Here is a 15679-nt window from a genome sequence, read left to right as displayed (position 1 = left end):
ATGTTGCTGAATTGCATTGACATGTGTGTCCCTTCTTGTGCACAGCCCAGAAGCTTTTGTGATTCTTTGCAGCAAAAATTACTGACCTCTGGGTTTGCTCTACTTTTCAAACCTGCCGCCACTGCCGCGTTCAAGGTGCTGGCCCCGCAGGTCCACCCCATTGAGCCCGCTGCACCGGAGGGACCTGCCCCCCAAGCAAGTCCTAGTGGAGCGGTGCACCAAGTCAATGGGGTGAGCCTGAGAGAGGGAAAGAGAGAGAGAGAACTGGTAGAATCCCACCCCTGAATTGCGCCCTGCGAGGGGCCCACCTCCAACGCTCCCCTTGCCTCTTAGCATCCCACTGCCCCCCAGGGGGCAGTACTGCCCAATTTGGGAACCACTGGTCTAGCTAGACAAAAATTAATGTTTAACGAGAGAAATGTTTTAAAAAAATATGTAAATACCTAATGGCAGATAAAAATAGCATTGCAATTATAAAAACTCTTTTGGCATTCATTTTTTTTTTCATACTCTGAGATGGTTCTTTTAAGATGATACCTCTTGCTTTTACTTGTGCAAATGTAATTGTTTATAAATGTGCAAATATATTCTACCTATGCAAATGCAATTGTTTAATTTTGTCTTTTGGGGATTTTTAACTGCTTTGGCATCAGTATTATGGCAGAGTGTTCTAGGTCCTAGGAGGTGCAACCTTAACAAAATTGGAAGCCATCAGGTTGCCAAGAAAAAAAAGCAGCAATTTATCAACTAAAACTCATGTATTTATTAAATCTATAAGGAGTCCCAATTAAAATGTCTGATCATTATATCAATACATTTAAGCCAAGATAAATGTTTTGTGTGTGTTTGTGTGTGTATGAATAAAATCTTTAAACATTTCTCAAAATTGAAACAAGTCAAATAAAGGTATGTAATTAATATAATTAATTAAAGTAATCTGATAAGCAGGATGAAAATAAATCTCCAGTGCAACTGGAATGGATTAAGAAATTTGATCCGCAATACATCAAGCATACCACATCTTAGATAATAATAACAACTGAAAACTGCTTCAATTCATATTAGATTGTCAGTGCTAGGAAACTAGTAGTGCCACTGCAGTCTTTTTCTAAAGAAACTCTCAAGTGTAAGAAAAGTAAATATAATATTCAAATGGTTTACTATTAAGATATTGAATTTTGAAACAGCCACCCTTCAAAATTGATGATTTTTTTGCTGAAAAGTATCAGACACATCTGATTGGATTTTCGTCTGACTTCTTTGATGAGGAAGGCCTTTGCAATATTTTGTCTCCACTTACTCTATCAAGGAAATTCTGAAGGATTATTTTTTCTGGAGAAAAATGGAAAGAAGGTTATTGCTTACACCTGAAGAGCCAGACAAAATAAATTCCATTAATTATTTCCAATTCAGAGTATGGATTGGTTGTTAAAGAGCTTTGCTGAGATATCCTACTAAAATAACTCTCTGTATTTAATCCATATTAATCTTTCTTAATGCAAATTACTAATACCACTCTATAAAGCCTAGAGTACTGCATCCAGTTTTGGTCACCACATTATAAAAAAGATGTTGAGACTCTAGAAAAAGTACAGAGAAGAGCAACCAGGACGATTAGGGGACTGGAGGATAAAACATACAACGAACGGTTGCAGGAACTGGGCTTGGCTAGTCTAGTAAACTGGGCTTGGCTAGTCTAGTAAAGAGAAGGACCAGGAGAGACATGATAACAGTCTTCCAATATTTGAGGGGCTGCCACAGGGAGGAAGGGGTCAAGCTATTTTCTAAAGCGGCTGTAGACCAGACAAGGAATAATGGATGGAAACTGAACAAGGAGAGATTTAACCTGGAAATAAGGGGAAACTTTCTGACAGTTGAGAACAATCAACCAATGGAACAGCTTGCCCTCGGAAGTTGTGGGAGTGCCATCACTTGAGACTTTCAAGAAGAGATTGGACTGCCATTTATCAGAAATGGTGTAGGGTCTCCCGCTTGGGCAGGGGGTTGGACTACATGACCTACAAGGTCCCTTCCAATTCTGATTATCTGTTTATCTGTTTGTTACTGAGGAAGTGTTGACAAGAATTAATGATTAGAAAGGGATTAACATTTTTTTCTTGTTGTGGTATCTATACAAATTATTCCTCAAATCATGGTATTTGTCATAATGTCAGGTTATTAAAAGCAAATTGTTTCAGTTGGACAGTTTTCATTTAAACCACAGTAGGAAAGGGTTAAAATTATTGTAAAATTGTATTCTCCTATTTATTATATTGCCCATTATTCCCTGCCTTCCCCCGACACACACTAGCTACCCAAATTTCTGTAATAATCTAAATAAAGTCTAGTGGAGAGCTATAATACAGTAATACTTTTCATATTAATTCATTTTGTTTTCATATACACCGAAGGGCTTCTGATTGTTAGGCATGGAGTCATCCATACTTCCAAACAGGATTTCCACTTCTGCTTCTCTCTATCTGTTCAGTTGGTTATCAAGGTCTCCTCTAAGGTCAGATGATTCTACTGACTTACATGTATCAAGTGATCCAGATGCTAATATTGTTTTTCATTTTCCCCAAATATCTCTAAGATCTTTGAGATGAGTTGATATGAATAAATAGAAGTTATTGCTCAAGTATATGAGGAGTTAATAATTCTGTGCCTGAAGATAGTTAAACCATTCCCAAACAACCCATGTGACATCCGTAAAACCCAATCTCAAACATTTTTTTAAAAACCAATGGCTTTCACAATCTTAATTTTGATGTCTTTATATGAAAATGGTGAACAGCTTTTATTATAAACACATTATCTTTTATAGCGCTCTTAATATTCATTTGTTGGGTCATGGTGTCTGCCATATTAAAAGACTGACCTACTTTGTATGTTTTAGGTTTATTTAGGTAGGCAACAGATCCAGGTCTTAAAAGAAACTTTGCAAATGGAAGAATTAAAAAACTTATCATGTAGATAGAAAGGACAATCACAAAGTCTTATCATATTCAACATTATGAAGTCCTATACAAAACTTTCCCCACCTATCCCCACCGCACCCCAAATCATCTACCTGGCTTAGGAGCTCTTTCCACATATTCTTTAATTTCTTCTGGATCTACAGAATTCAGAACTGATAGGATATCAAGATAATCATTTCCAAAATCCTTCTGATAGGTGGACAGATGTTTGCTATGTTCGTGATTCCAGATCTGAGCAATTGTCATTGAAGGCACTGTGCAGGCAAAGCAATAACAATCATGTCAAACTAAAATTCAACACAACTGAGTGTTGTCCACATTTTTAAATCTTTCTGTTTTTCCATATCACAAAATCTTGTGTCCCTCCTTCATAAGAAGTGGCATGTTGTTGCCCATACACTCTCTGTTCTCTTACAATTATAGCCCTTGAATCTGTGGGAATCTAAATCTGTACTTGTGCACTGAGAAACTGAGCAGAGTGCTTAAAACTGATACTGAGCAGATCCCTTAAGATTGATACTCTTAGAGTAATCCAAGGAGAAGATGCCTGGGAGCATGAGGAGCAACACGGTGGACTGGTGATCTTCTGCCAGGAGAGTAGAAATACTTGCACCATGATGGTGACTAGCATTCTTTAGCTCAGAGCTGGAGCACATGTGCCTCTAACCACAGCATTTATTCTTTTGAAATTTGGTGACAAATCTGATTACAACCTCATTTCTCTCTTTCTTTCTTTTTATTACAATAAGGGACAAAATGGCTCGTGCAGAGTCCATTGAATTTAATGCAGAAGTACCTAGATTATAGATGCTGAACATTGGCCTAAAATCTGACCTTTGTCCATTCTGGTGAAGATCATTTTCCACTGCATTTGTGATCATTGGAAGCTGGAAAGAAAAATCTAACCATGGAAGAAAACCCACCTGCATAGTTAATTTATGGAACTCTATAGCTCAGCTGTAAAAAAAACACTGCTTACCAGCACCTTTGACCGGAACTTTACGTTTTGCATTACACCCGTATTTCCAAGTGAAATCCATTAATTCGGGTGCACGGACTTGTGTCTGATATTGGCGCCTGACTTCAGTATCTGGTGGCTTTGGGAGTAATGCTTTCCAATCTGGAGGGAGAACAACATCATCCCTTGGAGCACCTGAAAAGATTTAATAATAGAATTATTGTGAAAGGAATGGGAAAGGGGTATTAAGTGAAAAGCAAATAGCAGAACGTTATTTCATTTGTAGTCTTAAATATACTTGAGAGTAAATCCTATTAATCTCACCAGGGCTCAAATTGAAGGATAGTACCTTACCAAATACCCCACATGTAGTTCACCACAAATTCACCATATAAATGTTCAGTGCATTACTTTCATCCAAAGAATTTTATTTCCCGTGTTTTTCAAGGCTGGAGTTCTCTGTGTGGTTACTTTTTATAATCTCCTACTTAATCAGAATGTTTTCTGGGGATGTTTTCAGCTTTGAATTAAAAATTTTCATGTGTACTTCATTACGTATTTCAAGAGAAAGAAGGAAAATCACAATGTTCACCTGGTTGTATTCCTAAATAATCTCTCGTGTATACTGTTTTGTACTGCTTCTTTAGTACCTCCTCCAAATCTTGTTTACTAAAAGGTTTTGTCCATGGTGAAAAGCTATCTGTTGGTAGTGCTGTTTCTTCTCGAGGCAGTTGCCATATTAGGAAACGCTTAAAAAATAGAAAGAAAACAATGATAAAGAACAAAAACTTTGATTTCTTTTAAAAGAATTCATCCAAATGTGCTTTCAATTATATTTTTAAAGCAATTTAATTTTTTGTTATCTTTCTAAAAGATGTCTCTGATCATAAATATTATTTATATCTTCCATACATCTGAACTGCTTGTTTTAAACTTTTATCAGCAAAAGGATAAAAAGCCACCAAAGAACATGGTGGCTGGAGACCATCAAGGCTGACAGCAGCAAGAGCATAGAGCAACTCAAAGAAGTAGTGCATTGTTTGGAAGCCATGGAGAGACCTGGCCCATAGAATCACCAGGAGTCGGATGCGATTGAATGCATATCATCATCATCATCATCATCAATTGAACACATATGTATTAGAATAGCAATTTCAGACCATTGAAATTTTTTTAGGCAAAGAATCTTGTTTCTAAAAAGCTTTCCTAGCTTCTTTCCTGCCCTACTTAATCTCTACAACTGCTCCTCTTTCATACCCCGTGTATACCTGAATGCCATGAAACCACAAATACAATTTTGTACGCCAGTAAAATAATTGATGAACAATTGCCTGGGTACATATGCAGCATTATAGATAGTCCTTGAGCTCCATCAGCAATCGGGGCTGGAATTGCCCTTGCTAAGCGATGTGCCTATTATCTATGTGTCAGATAAATACATCACTCAGCAATCCAGGCTGTCCCAGTTGATGTCATAATCCAAGACATGTGGGTCATTAAGTAGATAGTGGAGGAATTGCCCAGAAAGGACTGGGGGGGGGGAGGCCCAGAAGAGGCCACACACGAGTCATGGAAAGGGTGCCTGGTGTGATGTGAGCTCAGAAATGCCAGGAAATGAGGGATTAGGGTGGCATGCAATTGCAGAGAGGATGTGGAAAGAAAATGTGGGTTATGCATGTTTATGCGTGCAATTGCAGGGAGACCAAGGAAAGACAGTGCAGGACGTCGAATTGTAGTGAGGCTGTGGAAAGAGGATGTAGAGTGCAGGCATATGTGTATGCAAGTATAGGGAGGCTGTGGAAAGAGGACACGGTGGGTGTGCAAGTGAAGGGGGATGCGGTGGATGCAAATGAAGAAAGGCTGGGGAAGGAGGCTTAACCCAATTACCTTCCCTATCAGCTTCCCCATTTTCAAGGGAAGCCAGCAGGGAAGGTTGCAAATAGGAACCACGTGACCACAGAGTACTTGTCAACCAGCTATAAGTGCAAATAGGTTGCCAAGCATCCAGATTGCAATCACATGACTGTGGGGATGTTGCAATAGCCATCACCTTCAGGAAGTGGTCATAAATCCCTTTGTTCAGCATCATCAAAACTTCAAGTAGCTGCTGAATGAATGGTTGTTAATAGATTTGCCATAAATGATGCTAAGCACTTCGCTGGCTCTGTGCCTATATATATATATATATATATATATATATATATATATATTGTTAAAAATCAGTAAAGTTTGAATGGAGAAAGGTTTTTAATTTTTTTGCCTTGAGTGTAATTCTAATCAGGACTGAAGGCTTCATACTTGATGGAAATATCATTAGACACCATAAAACTCAGTGATAAATAAATACATATAAATTTGGAGACAAAATTCAGGCAATGCAAAGCAATAGAAATAAATTCTATGCAAGCATAATAGCAAGAGTGAAGCTGAATCCTTTACAAAGCTCACAAGCCTCACATGACTGTTTTGCACATTGTTCACATCTCTAGGTGTGGGTGGATGTGTATATGCAGCCACTTCACTCTACTGGCACTTTTCAGTTCAGTGGAAATGTTGTCTGTAGATGCAAATTTAAGTGCAGAAAACAAAAAAGTCTTTGAAGCATACAAGCCTTTCTTATAAGCAGATCCAGCTGTTTTAACACATCAAAGAAAGATGCTTTGCATTTCATATGCTTTTCACAACTCTGTTAAGTATTTCTTATAACTAAGCCTTTCCTTTCCCATGATATCATCTTTGAACAATGATTTCAAAACCGTTATAATATATCCAAAATAATCAAAAGTTAAAATATGAAGCCTAAGAAAGACATGTAACTTGAATCCTACTTCTCCAGGTTGAGGATTGTTCCTGTCCTTTACTGTCACAAAGCCATTCGTTATAGGCTCTGCCTTGGAATATGGCTTCCAGCAGAATTCATCTTTGTAGATGCTTTTTGCAGTTGGCTCATCTATTTGAAAGGGAATGACATGTCCTGTCCCAGCTCTGGCACTGCAAGAAACAAGGCAATGGCATTGACAAAGCAATCACACACCAATTATCTCTGAACTACCTGAACCTGCAGCTATCTCTAATTCTACTAGACGTCTCTTTTCAATAAAGTGTATTTATATATCATATGAGCTCTTATTAAATAAATAGGCCCATAAGAAATTGGCTTGAACTGAATGATACCATATATTTATCTAGTTTGTTATTGTCCTTATTAGCATTCCCCAACCTACCTCTCCTGATATGCTGGGATTTCCCACTCAGTTTGGCCATGGGCAACTGGACTAAAGAATGAAATATTGGCAAACCAGATGACCATGATCCAGGAAATATAACACCATGACAACTATCATGACATCAACTTGGAATCAAATTCTGTGGGAATTATTGAATACAGACTATGAAAGGATGACAATAACTGGGGCTTTTTAACTTGGGGTAAAGGCAAGTAAGGAGACTTTAGCCTATAAAATTATATGCTATAAAAAAGAGGAGTTGTTAGAACATAGACAGACCCATGAAACTAAATGCAATAATATTCAAGACTGATAAAAGGAACTATTTATGCCAGGGGTGTCAAACTGGAGGCCTGTGGGGCGGATGCGTCATGCGCAGGCCACACCCATCCCAGCTTTGCAAAGGAAAAAATGTCACATGATGGCAACATGACGCTGCGAGTTTGACACCTATGATTTATACAATGCAAAGGGTGGAATTGGGTGGAACAGAGGGCTAGACTAAATGAACCTCTGGCCCATTCACAGGTCTCTTGATAATTCTTTAGGAAAACAAGTGATTGGCAGGATAGGGCTATTGGTGAACCATTCTTTCTTTTTCTTCTATAGCAGATCCATATCATGCATGAATCATAAGATCTGCAAAGGACACATAATACTTGGATTGTATATAATACTAAGCCACTATACAGGCTGTTTCCATCTAGCTCAGCATTGTGTTGAACTGGTCTTGTTTAGCAAACCCTAGATTAGAAAATCTTGATTTAGTGATCTATATATAAATATCGCTATGACTTTAATTTTTTCTAGCCAGCCCTGAAATTTAAAAAATGTAATTTTTGTTGACACAGAATTTTAATAGAAAAAGCTTATTACAACAATGGATTTTGACTTGTGAATTTCTTAAAAGCGGAGAATGGCCAGTACAGTAATAGATTTATTCTATGGTTTCCACTGGGTAATAATTTACTAAAACAGTATTCCCTGGGGTGTGAATAGCCATTAGGATACAAGGACATCTGATCTATGAGACCAAAAAGTTGGCAATAAAATAGCCTTCTGTCTTTCTATCAATAACACGTGATATATATTATAGCAACAGAATCTTCAAACAGGCAGAGAATTAGTTGAAGGCTAAAAGCATATTTTCATGGAATATATAACTTCTAGAAAACTAATTTAGGACTGGTTATCCTACTTGATTTATTTATGGTGTATTTATATGTATAAATATCTCTCTTTTCCAAAGGAAATAAATCCAGGTAGCCCATACTTTGAACTTTTGACCACTTGGGAAATTGGTAAACCTGTGAATATACTGGAAAGTTTGTATGACATATTACAATGTTTCTTATACCTGTATATACACTGCTCAAAAAAATAAAGGGAACACAAAAATAAGACATCCTAGATCTGAATGAATGAAATATTCTTATTAAATACTTTGTTCATTACATAGTTGAATGTGCTGACAACAAAATCACACAAAAATTATCAATGGAAATCAAATTTAGCAACCCATGGAGGTTTGGATTTGGAGTTACACTCAAAATTAAAGTGGAAAAAAACACCACAGGCTGATCCAACTTTGATGTAATGTCCTTCAAACAAGTCAAAATGAGGCTCAGTAGTGTGTGTGGCCTCCACGTGCCTGTATGACCTCCCTACAACGCCTGGGCATGCTTCTGATGAGGTGGCGGATGGTCTCCTGAGGGATCTCCTCCCACACCTGGACTAAAGCATCCCCCAACTCCTGGACAGTCTGTGGTGCAATGTGGCATTGGTGGATGGAGCAAGATGTGATGTCCCAGATGTGCTCAATTGGATTCAGATCTGGGGAACGGGCGGGCCAGTCCATAGCATCAATGCCTTCGTCTTGCAGGAACTGCTGACACACTCCAGCCACATGAGGTCTAGCATTGTCTTGCATTAGGAGGAATCCAGGGCCAACCGCACCAGCATATAGTCTCACAAGGGGTCTGAGGATCTCATCTCGGTACCTAATGGCAGTCAGGCTACCTCTGGCGAGCACATGGAGGGCTGTGCAGCCCCCTAAAGAAATGCCACCCCACACCATTACTGACCCACTGCCAAACCGGTCATGCTGGAGGATGTTGCAGGCAGCAGAACGTTCTCCACGGCGTCTCCAGACTCTGTCACGTCTGTCACATATGCTCAGTGTGAACCTGTTTTCATCTGTGAAGAGCACAGGGCGCCAGTGGTGAATTTGCCAGTGGCGAATCTTGGTCTTCTCTGGCAAATGCCAAACATCCTGCACAGTGTTGGGCTGTAAGCACAACCCCCACCTGTGGACGTCGGGCCCTCATACCACCCTCATGGAGTCTGTTTCTGACTGTTTGAGCAGCCACATGCACATTTGTGGCCCGCTGGAGGTCATTTTGCAGGGCTCTGGCAGTGCTCCTCCTGTCCCTCCTTGCACAAAGGCAGAGGTCGCGTTTCTGATGCTGGGTTGTTGCCCTCCTACAGCCTCCTCCACGTCTCCTGATGTACTGGCCTGTCTCCTGGTAGCGCCTCCATGCTCTGGACACTACGCTGACAGACACAGCAAACCTTCTTTCCACAGCTCACATTGATGTGCCATCCTGGATGAACTGCACTACCTGAGCCACTTGTGTGGGTTGTAGACTCCGTCTCATGCTACCACTAGAGTGAAAGCACCACCAGCATTCAAAAGTGACCAAACCATCAGCTACAAAGCATAGGAACTGAGAAGTGGTCTCTGGTCACCACCCGCAGAACCACTCTTTTATTGGGGATGTCTTGCTAACTGCCTATGCTTTCCACCTGTTGTCTATTCCATTTGCACAACAGCATGTGAAATTGATTGTCAATCAGTGTTGCTACCTAAGCGGACAGCTTGATTTCAAAGAAGTGTGATTGACTTGGAGTTACATTGTGTTGTTTAAGTGTTCCCTTTATTTTTTTGAGAAGTGTATTTTCAATAAATGATATGAAAATATTATAGATATTTAATACCAATTCACAGTAATCAAAAGCTCTTGGGACTGAATGTTAAAAATGTAGCTAATGCTATTTGCAGTGGCATATTACATGAAAATAAGATGGTCCAGACTCTGGAAATGTGTGTCATGGAAAAATTCATAAACTAAGGATGTTTCTGCCTCAGAATCAACATTCCTGACTAAAAAATTGTCAACCCTAAACAAAATATATTCAAAATATACACTAAGGAGTAAGGACTTCATTTCCAATCATATCCGAGTCATAAAGATCTAGAAGAGTATTGTGAGTTTTTGATATTCTCTCCATGCTGCAATTTACATGCTTAAACTAGGGGCTTCTATTCCACAAAAATAATTCTGATTGAAAATATGCTTAAGGTTTGAAAAAAAACCACCCTGAATTTACAGGGGGGGAAATTACATTTTATATGGACTTTTGGTTGAAATAAGCTATATTTATCATGACAAACAGCAGGTGTGAGAGGGTAATCTTTGGCAAGAAATGACCATGGCAATCTGAAACTGTTCAGAACCAGTTCTAGAATAGGAATTTATGTGGCTTTTTTTTCTTCAGCAGAGATGTGGCTTAAATCCACTTGAAAAAAACCATAACGGATGTATCAGTTGGATTCTGAAAATATTAATTTAACCTACTTTAAAAGCTTAAGATGGAGGGAAATTGCAATTACACACTAATTTGGTGAGAAAATATAGATAAAATAGAAGAAAGCAAAATTATTCTCAATCTAAATAGTCTCCAGAACATATAAAACATAACCAATTTTAAAGCTAGTCTCCTTTTCCATATATTCCATATATTTTTCCATATATTCCACCAGAAAAGCAAACCATAAAAGTTTTAAAAACAGATTAATAAAAGAAAATGAGAATGTTTCAAATGAAGTCAATAAACCAAATATGATTAAAAACTTTAATTCAGTTAAATTAGTATATTCTTACCAATCTGCTTCAGGATCTGTTGTAGATTTAAAGACAAAATCATGTTTCATTGTCGATTCATAAGGATCCCACTTTAGTCTACCTACTAAAAACAGTACGTGTTAAGCGCTAGACATTTTACATACTCCCTACGGTTTCTTGTCTTACTAACCAAGAATGAACAAAATGATGGTTAGGCAACAGACCTTTCAAAAGAGTCTTGGCATCGATGGGAATTACTTATAAAAGTAAATGGCAGATTGGGTGGAGAATCTGGATTAGGTGTCTGATAGACAAAGATACACTATCTGTCTCCATATTATCGTTTTCATCCAGTTCATTTCTCTCCCACCCAAAGGTACTATTTACTTTCATCATACTATTAATAATTCAACAACTTCTTATAACAGTAAGAACTTATCTATCATCTCTAAAGAAAAAAAAGAAAATACTTACAATTTAACAAACTGAAGAAAATCTCTTTCCTGCATTTCTTTTTCTGTTTCTCATAGCCAACTGGCAATTATAGAACCTTTACCACACAATGTTCAGGCTTCTCACCTGACTTGTTTTAAAGTAACAGTATCACAGAGGCTTTCTTCTCTTCATCAAAGTGATAGAAACTAACTCATCCATATATATTTCTTTGTAGCATTTTTTCCACAAATGCAGGATCCACTTTTTGGGGAGGATCAACTGAGTATTGACCCATTGGTTGCATCAGAAATGAGCCTTGACATTATGGACTGAGAGAGAATGATTGACCTAAAGTCACCCACCTGATTTTCATGCCTAACTGTATATCTCCTAACTGTGCCCAGAAATGGAGGGGGAGAGGGTAGGAAAAAGCTATGAAAATGGCTCATAGGAGGTAACAATAAATATGTTCCTCTTTAAAGTGCCACACATATCATGGTTGCTTTTGTAAGAGTAATCTAAAACAGGCAGACCTCTAAGTTTTCCTTCTCTAGCCTGGGATCTTCCAGTGGAACTGCAGTGACCAAACTTCCTTAAACTAGTCACCTCTCCAATTCCAGAACACTCTTAGGATCCCCATTCGGAATAAGCTCTTTTTGTTCTGTTTAGCTTATCCTCTTCGCCCGCACTCACCTGGCACTTCAGGCCAAAGGCAAACACGAGGCAAATGCAGATTTTGCATCTTTTGCTCCACTTTAAGCATTACTCGGGCCCAGAGATTCTTGTTAAAATGCCAGCCTCACAGTTGACTATCTCAACTCCACTGCGAGAAAATATATTTTGGTTCAAATATTGCACTATGCCATTGTTTGTGGAGCCACACTTGGTTAGAATATAATTATATTCTAAATCAAGAACAAGATTTGGATACTCCCAATGCCTGGGTGAATTTCCCCAATAATTTAAGTTCGATGCAACAAATCACATTTTAACTTCATACAAAGATGCACAATCTGAATTCATAGAGTTTACATCGGAATCCTCAAAGTCTTGAAAATAGTGCCAGAAGACCCTTAACAATTTTTATAAAATTGTAAGCGTTCATGTGACACAAGGAGAAAATTATTAAATACATGATAGAGGAGCAATCATATTACTTTATTCTTAAATAAAATTAAATGAAATTGGTGTTTTTTTTCTTGCCCCAGCCACTACTCAGCATGTTTCTGAAGCACAAATCTCTGGAAAATGTTAAACACTATTAACTTAGTCCAATGTATGAATCCAGTCAGTGCAACAGAGCAAAAAAGTTTTTCCTGTCTTCGTAAACCTGAGTTATAAGAAGACAAAAACAAACCCCATAAATGCACAAATTATCAACTGCTGAAGGAGCTGTCCAGACTTATAGTCATTTCCAACAAGAGGAATTGAGGAAGACCTACATACTGCTCCTTCAAGATGTAATGCAATAAATACAACCACTGTATTGTATTCAACTGTAGTCCATACTGTACAGCCAGTGTACCGATCTCAAAAAGCCCATTTCCTGAGCTTTTTATTTTTAAAAGGATCTTCTGCTAAAAGACTTCTGGGGTTCTTCTCTTCTTCAATCGTGGAAAGCAACATGCAGGTTTTTCTTGCTGTTTTGAATAGCACCTAAAATATCTGTTTTAAATCAGGGAGGAATCTATTCCATCTTTCCTTTCAAAAGAGCATATGAAGAGGCATTCCCTATCAGGCTTCTCTGAGAAACAATAGCCCCAAAGTCACCTGGTGAGCTTCACAGGAGAGCTAGTTCTTGCCTGTTACAGTACAGCAGGGGTGTCAAACTCACGATGCCATGTTGTCATCATGTGATGTATCACAACTTTTTTCCCCTTCACTAAACTGGGGGTGGGGGTGGCCAGCATGTGACACATCTTATGACACTGAAAAAAGTGACTTATGATCGTTTTTCACATTTATGACTGTTGCAACACCCCCCGTCATGCAATCAAAATTTCGGTGCTTGGCAACTGGTTCGTATTTGAGAGTTGCCATGGGGTCATGTCATCCCCTTTTGCTACCTTCTGACAAGCAAAGTCAATGGGAAAGCCAGATTCACTTTACAACCATGTTACTAATTTAACTACAGTGGCAAGAAAGGTTGTAAAAGGGGACAAAATCCACTTAACAACTATCTTGCTCACCAACGGAAATTTTGGGCCCAATTGTGGTCACAAATCAAAGACCACTGAGACACTGAGAGGTGTCACACATTGTTATGGGCCTTGGTTTAATCATGATTTATTGAATGAAATCCCAATTAGCTTGATGGAAGCAACATAATAACCCCAAATATCTCAGCCTTATTGTGACACAACATGAAACAAGCAGTTGAGTGGCATCATTTTGCTTTCACTGGGACAGCGTTTCTCCAGCTTGACAATTTTAAGATGGGTGGACCATCTTTCAGAATTTGGGGAATTTGGGGAGTTGGTCCACCCACCTTAACATTGTCAAGCTGGAGAAATGCTGCCCTGAGAGACAGGCCAGGGCTCCTTCTGCCCGCTAATATCTGAACATTGGAATATTGTGGATTTCGTTTTGTCGTTGTTGTTTTAAAATCCAAGTACTCTTAACTGTTACAAAAGACTATATCCAGGCAGAACTTAAACAAAAACTGTGGGTTTTTTGGGGTGGGTGGGTGGGGAGGCTTGGCCCCTTCCATTCCGACCCTCGCCTCCAGCCTTCCCAATGTTTCCTCGCCTCAAGAGTTTAACAGAGCGCCTTCCAGCTCCCCAAGGCGCAAGGAACAGCGCTCGGATTTTCGCAGGCCCCGTTTCTTCCCTCCCTCCGAATCGGCCAGAGGGGGAATTCTTACCAGCAGGCGGCGGCGCCGTTCGAGCAGACCTGGGTCTCCATGGTGGTGCGCCGGGAAGGGACGCGGGAGGCGCTGGGGCGGCCCCATTAATCGGGGGAAGGAGAGCGCTCTTGTCGCGCTCCGGCAACTGCATGCGGGTGGGCTAGTCCAGCTCAGTTCTTCCTGGCTCTCCGACTGCAAAGCGATAGCTCTGGTGCAGGGAAGAATTGGGAAGGGAGACTCGGGGAGCCTGTACTGTCACCAAGCCGCTGGCAAGTGGCAGACGCAATAAATGCCGCTGCCTGCCTGCCTGCCTGCGCCCAGACCTGCCTGTTGCCCAGGCACCAGTTTTGCGATTGTGACCCAGGGAGCGAGCAGGCTGCACTTCTCTCCCGCCGGCTTGGGCAAGGCATCGGGGATTGACCGCAATGGGGTTGGCTGAGGCAAAGCAAAACTGGGTTGTGCATTTTAGGCCAGCATCACTGGGTTTTTGGATTCCAACCAAGAAGAAAGGGGATGGGGACACCTTCTTCCCCAGTCGTGTGTGCTCCCTGTCTGAACCTTTGGGAAGTTCCAGACGTCTCTAGGGAGGATGGGCAGAAATAAAAACAAAGGCATGGGATGGGTGCCGAAAGAAATGTAATAGACACTAATGCATGGATCCTTGAAGGATTGGCAACCTATTAGTGACAAAGGGCCTCCTTTAAAATTGGGGACAGCAAAGGGGGCACCCCTCAAACGTGGTTTTGAGGGAAGATGGGCTTTTTCTTACTTGGTTTTTATAAACTGCAATGTCCATCAATCATGCCATGGCTTCAAAGAGTTTTCTGCATTTCTCTTCTGCGTTTTTTCCAGTTTCAATGTTATGCTCTAGTTTTCAACTGTCTGTCTAATGAAAGTGGCACAAAACTCGGCTTCCAGGTTTTCAACCACTTATACTCAGAAATGGTAGTGAATAGTCAGAGGCCTGACCCCAAGCACCACAACAAGTAGTTAACAATTGTCATTTTCTTATGATCAGATAAATTCTTTTTGGAGTTTATCTTTATATAGACCCCACAATAAAAGTAGCCAAACGTAATCTGGCCTAGTTTGAGCAATCTGATAAAAGTACAAAGACTCTTGTGGCATCTTAAAATAAAACAGAGTGTTGTCTGGGAAAAAGGGATTATTTAACCTTGGAAAGGGGCAAGGAACAGCACTTTATATAGAGAATGTTTTAGGTTTGCAATGCCTTAGTTATGTGAGATTCCACTAGATTCTCTTTTTATTTCTTCTGTAATTGTTCAGCGATACTTTAAAAGAAGAACATGCTGACTTTTCTGGAATTTGAG

The 15679-nt window shown here is 39.6% G+C and overlaps 1 protein-coding gene across 3 annotated transcripts; it reads right to left on the bottom strand.

Annotated features, from left to right (window-relative positions):
* TEX26 (testis expressed 26) lies at nucleotides 1-14902 on the bottom strand. Of its 3 annotated transcripts, none has more exons than XM_026674978.2 (7): nucleotides 14367-14902; nucleotides 11108-11192; nucleotides 6765-6927; nucleotides 4529-4685; nucleotides 3958-4131; nucleotides 3071-3232; nucleotides 1-1332 (listed from the first exon to the last, which is right to left on the bottom strand). In XM_026674978.2, exons 1-7 carry the CDS (start codon nucleotides 14497-14499, stop codon nucleotides 1226-1228), a joined length of 981 nt encoding a protein of 326 aa, XP_026530763.1. In that variant the 5' UTR covers nucleotides 14500-14902; the 3' UTR covers nucleotides 1-1225. The 3 variants fall into 3 exon arrangements, with proteins under 3 accessions (XP_026530763.1, XP_087822462.1, XP_087822463.1); XM_087966336.1 differs by having other exon boundaries at nucleotides 745-1332; nucleotides 11108-11189; nucleotides 14367-14638; XM_087966337.1 differs by lacking the exons at nucleotides 11108-11192; nucleotides 14367-14902 and adding an exon at nucleotides 11543-11711 and having other exon boundaries at nucleotides 911-1332.
* Nucleotides 14903-15679: the final 777 nt, after the last annotated feature.

The sequence above is a fragment of the Notechis scutatus genome, chromosome 5 (genome assembly GCF_049901735.1).
Source record: "Notechis scutatus isolate UNSWTSFEM ecotype Mainland chromosome 5, rNotScu1.2, whole genome shotgun sequence".
In the NCBI taxonomy this organism is placed as follows: Eukaryota; Metazoa; Chordata; class Lepidosauria; order Squamata; family Elapidae; genus Notechis; species Notechis scutatus.
This window is presented reverse-complemented; position numbering and strand designations above follow the sequence as displayed.

Bases quoted from the DNA above. Each gene is read 5' to 3' on its own strand.
- TEX26 (XM_026674978.2), bottom strand. From the start codon at position 14,499: ATGCAGTTGCCGGAGCGCGACAAGAGCGCTCTCCTTCCCCCGATTAAT. The intron at 4,132-4,528 runs GTGAACATTGTG...AAATCTTTTCAG, and splicing joins TTATTTAGGAATACAACCAG to GTGCTCCAAGGGATGATGTT. The intron at 3,233-3,957 runs GTAAGCAGTGTT...TTGCCTGCACAG, and splicing joins AGTTCCGGTCAAAGGTGCTG to TGCCTTCAATGACAATTGCT.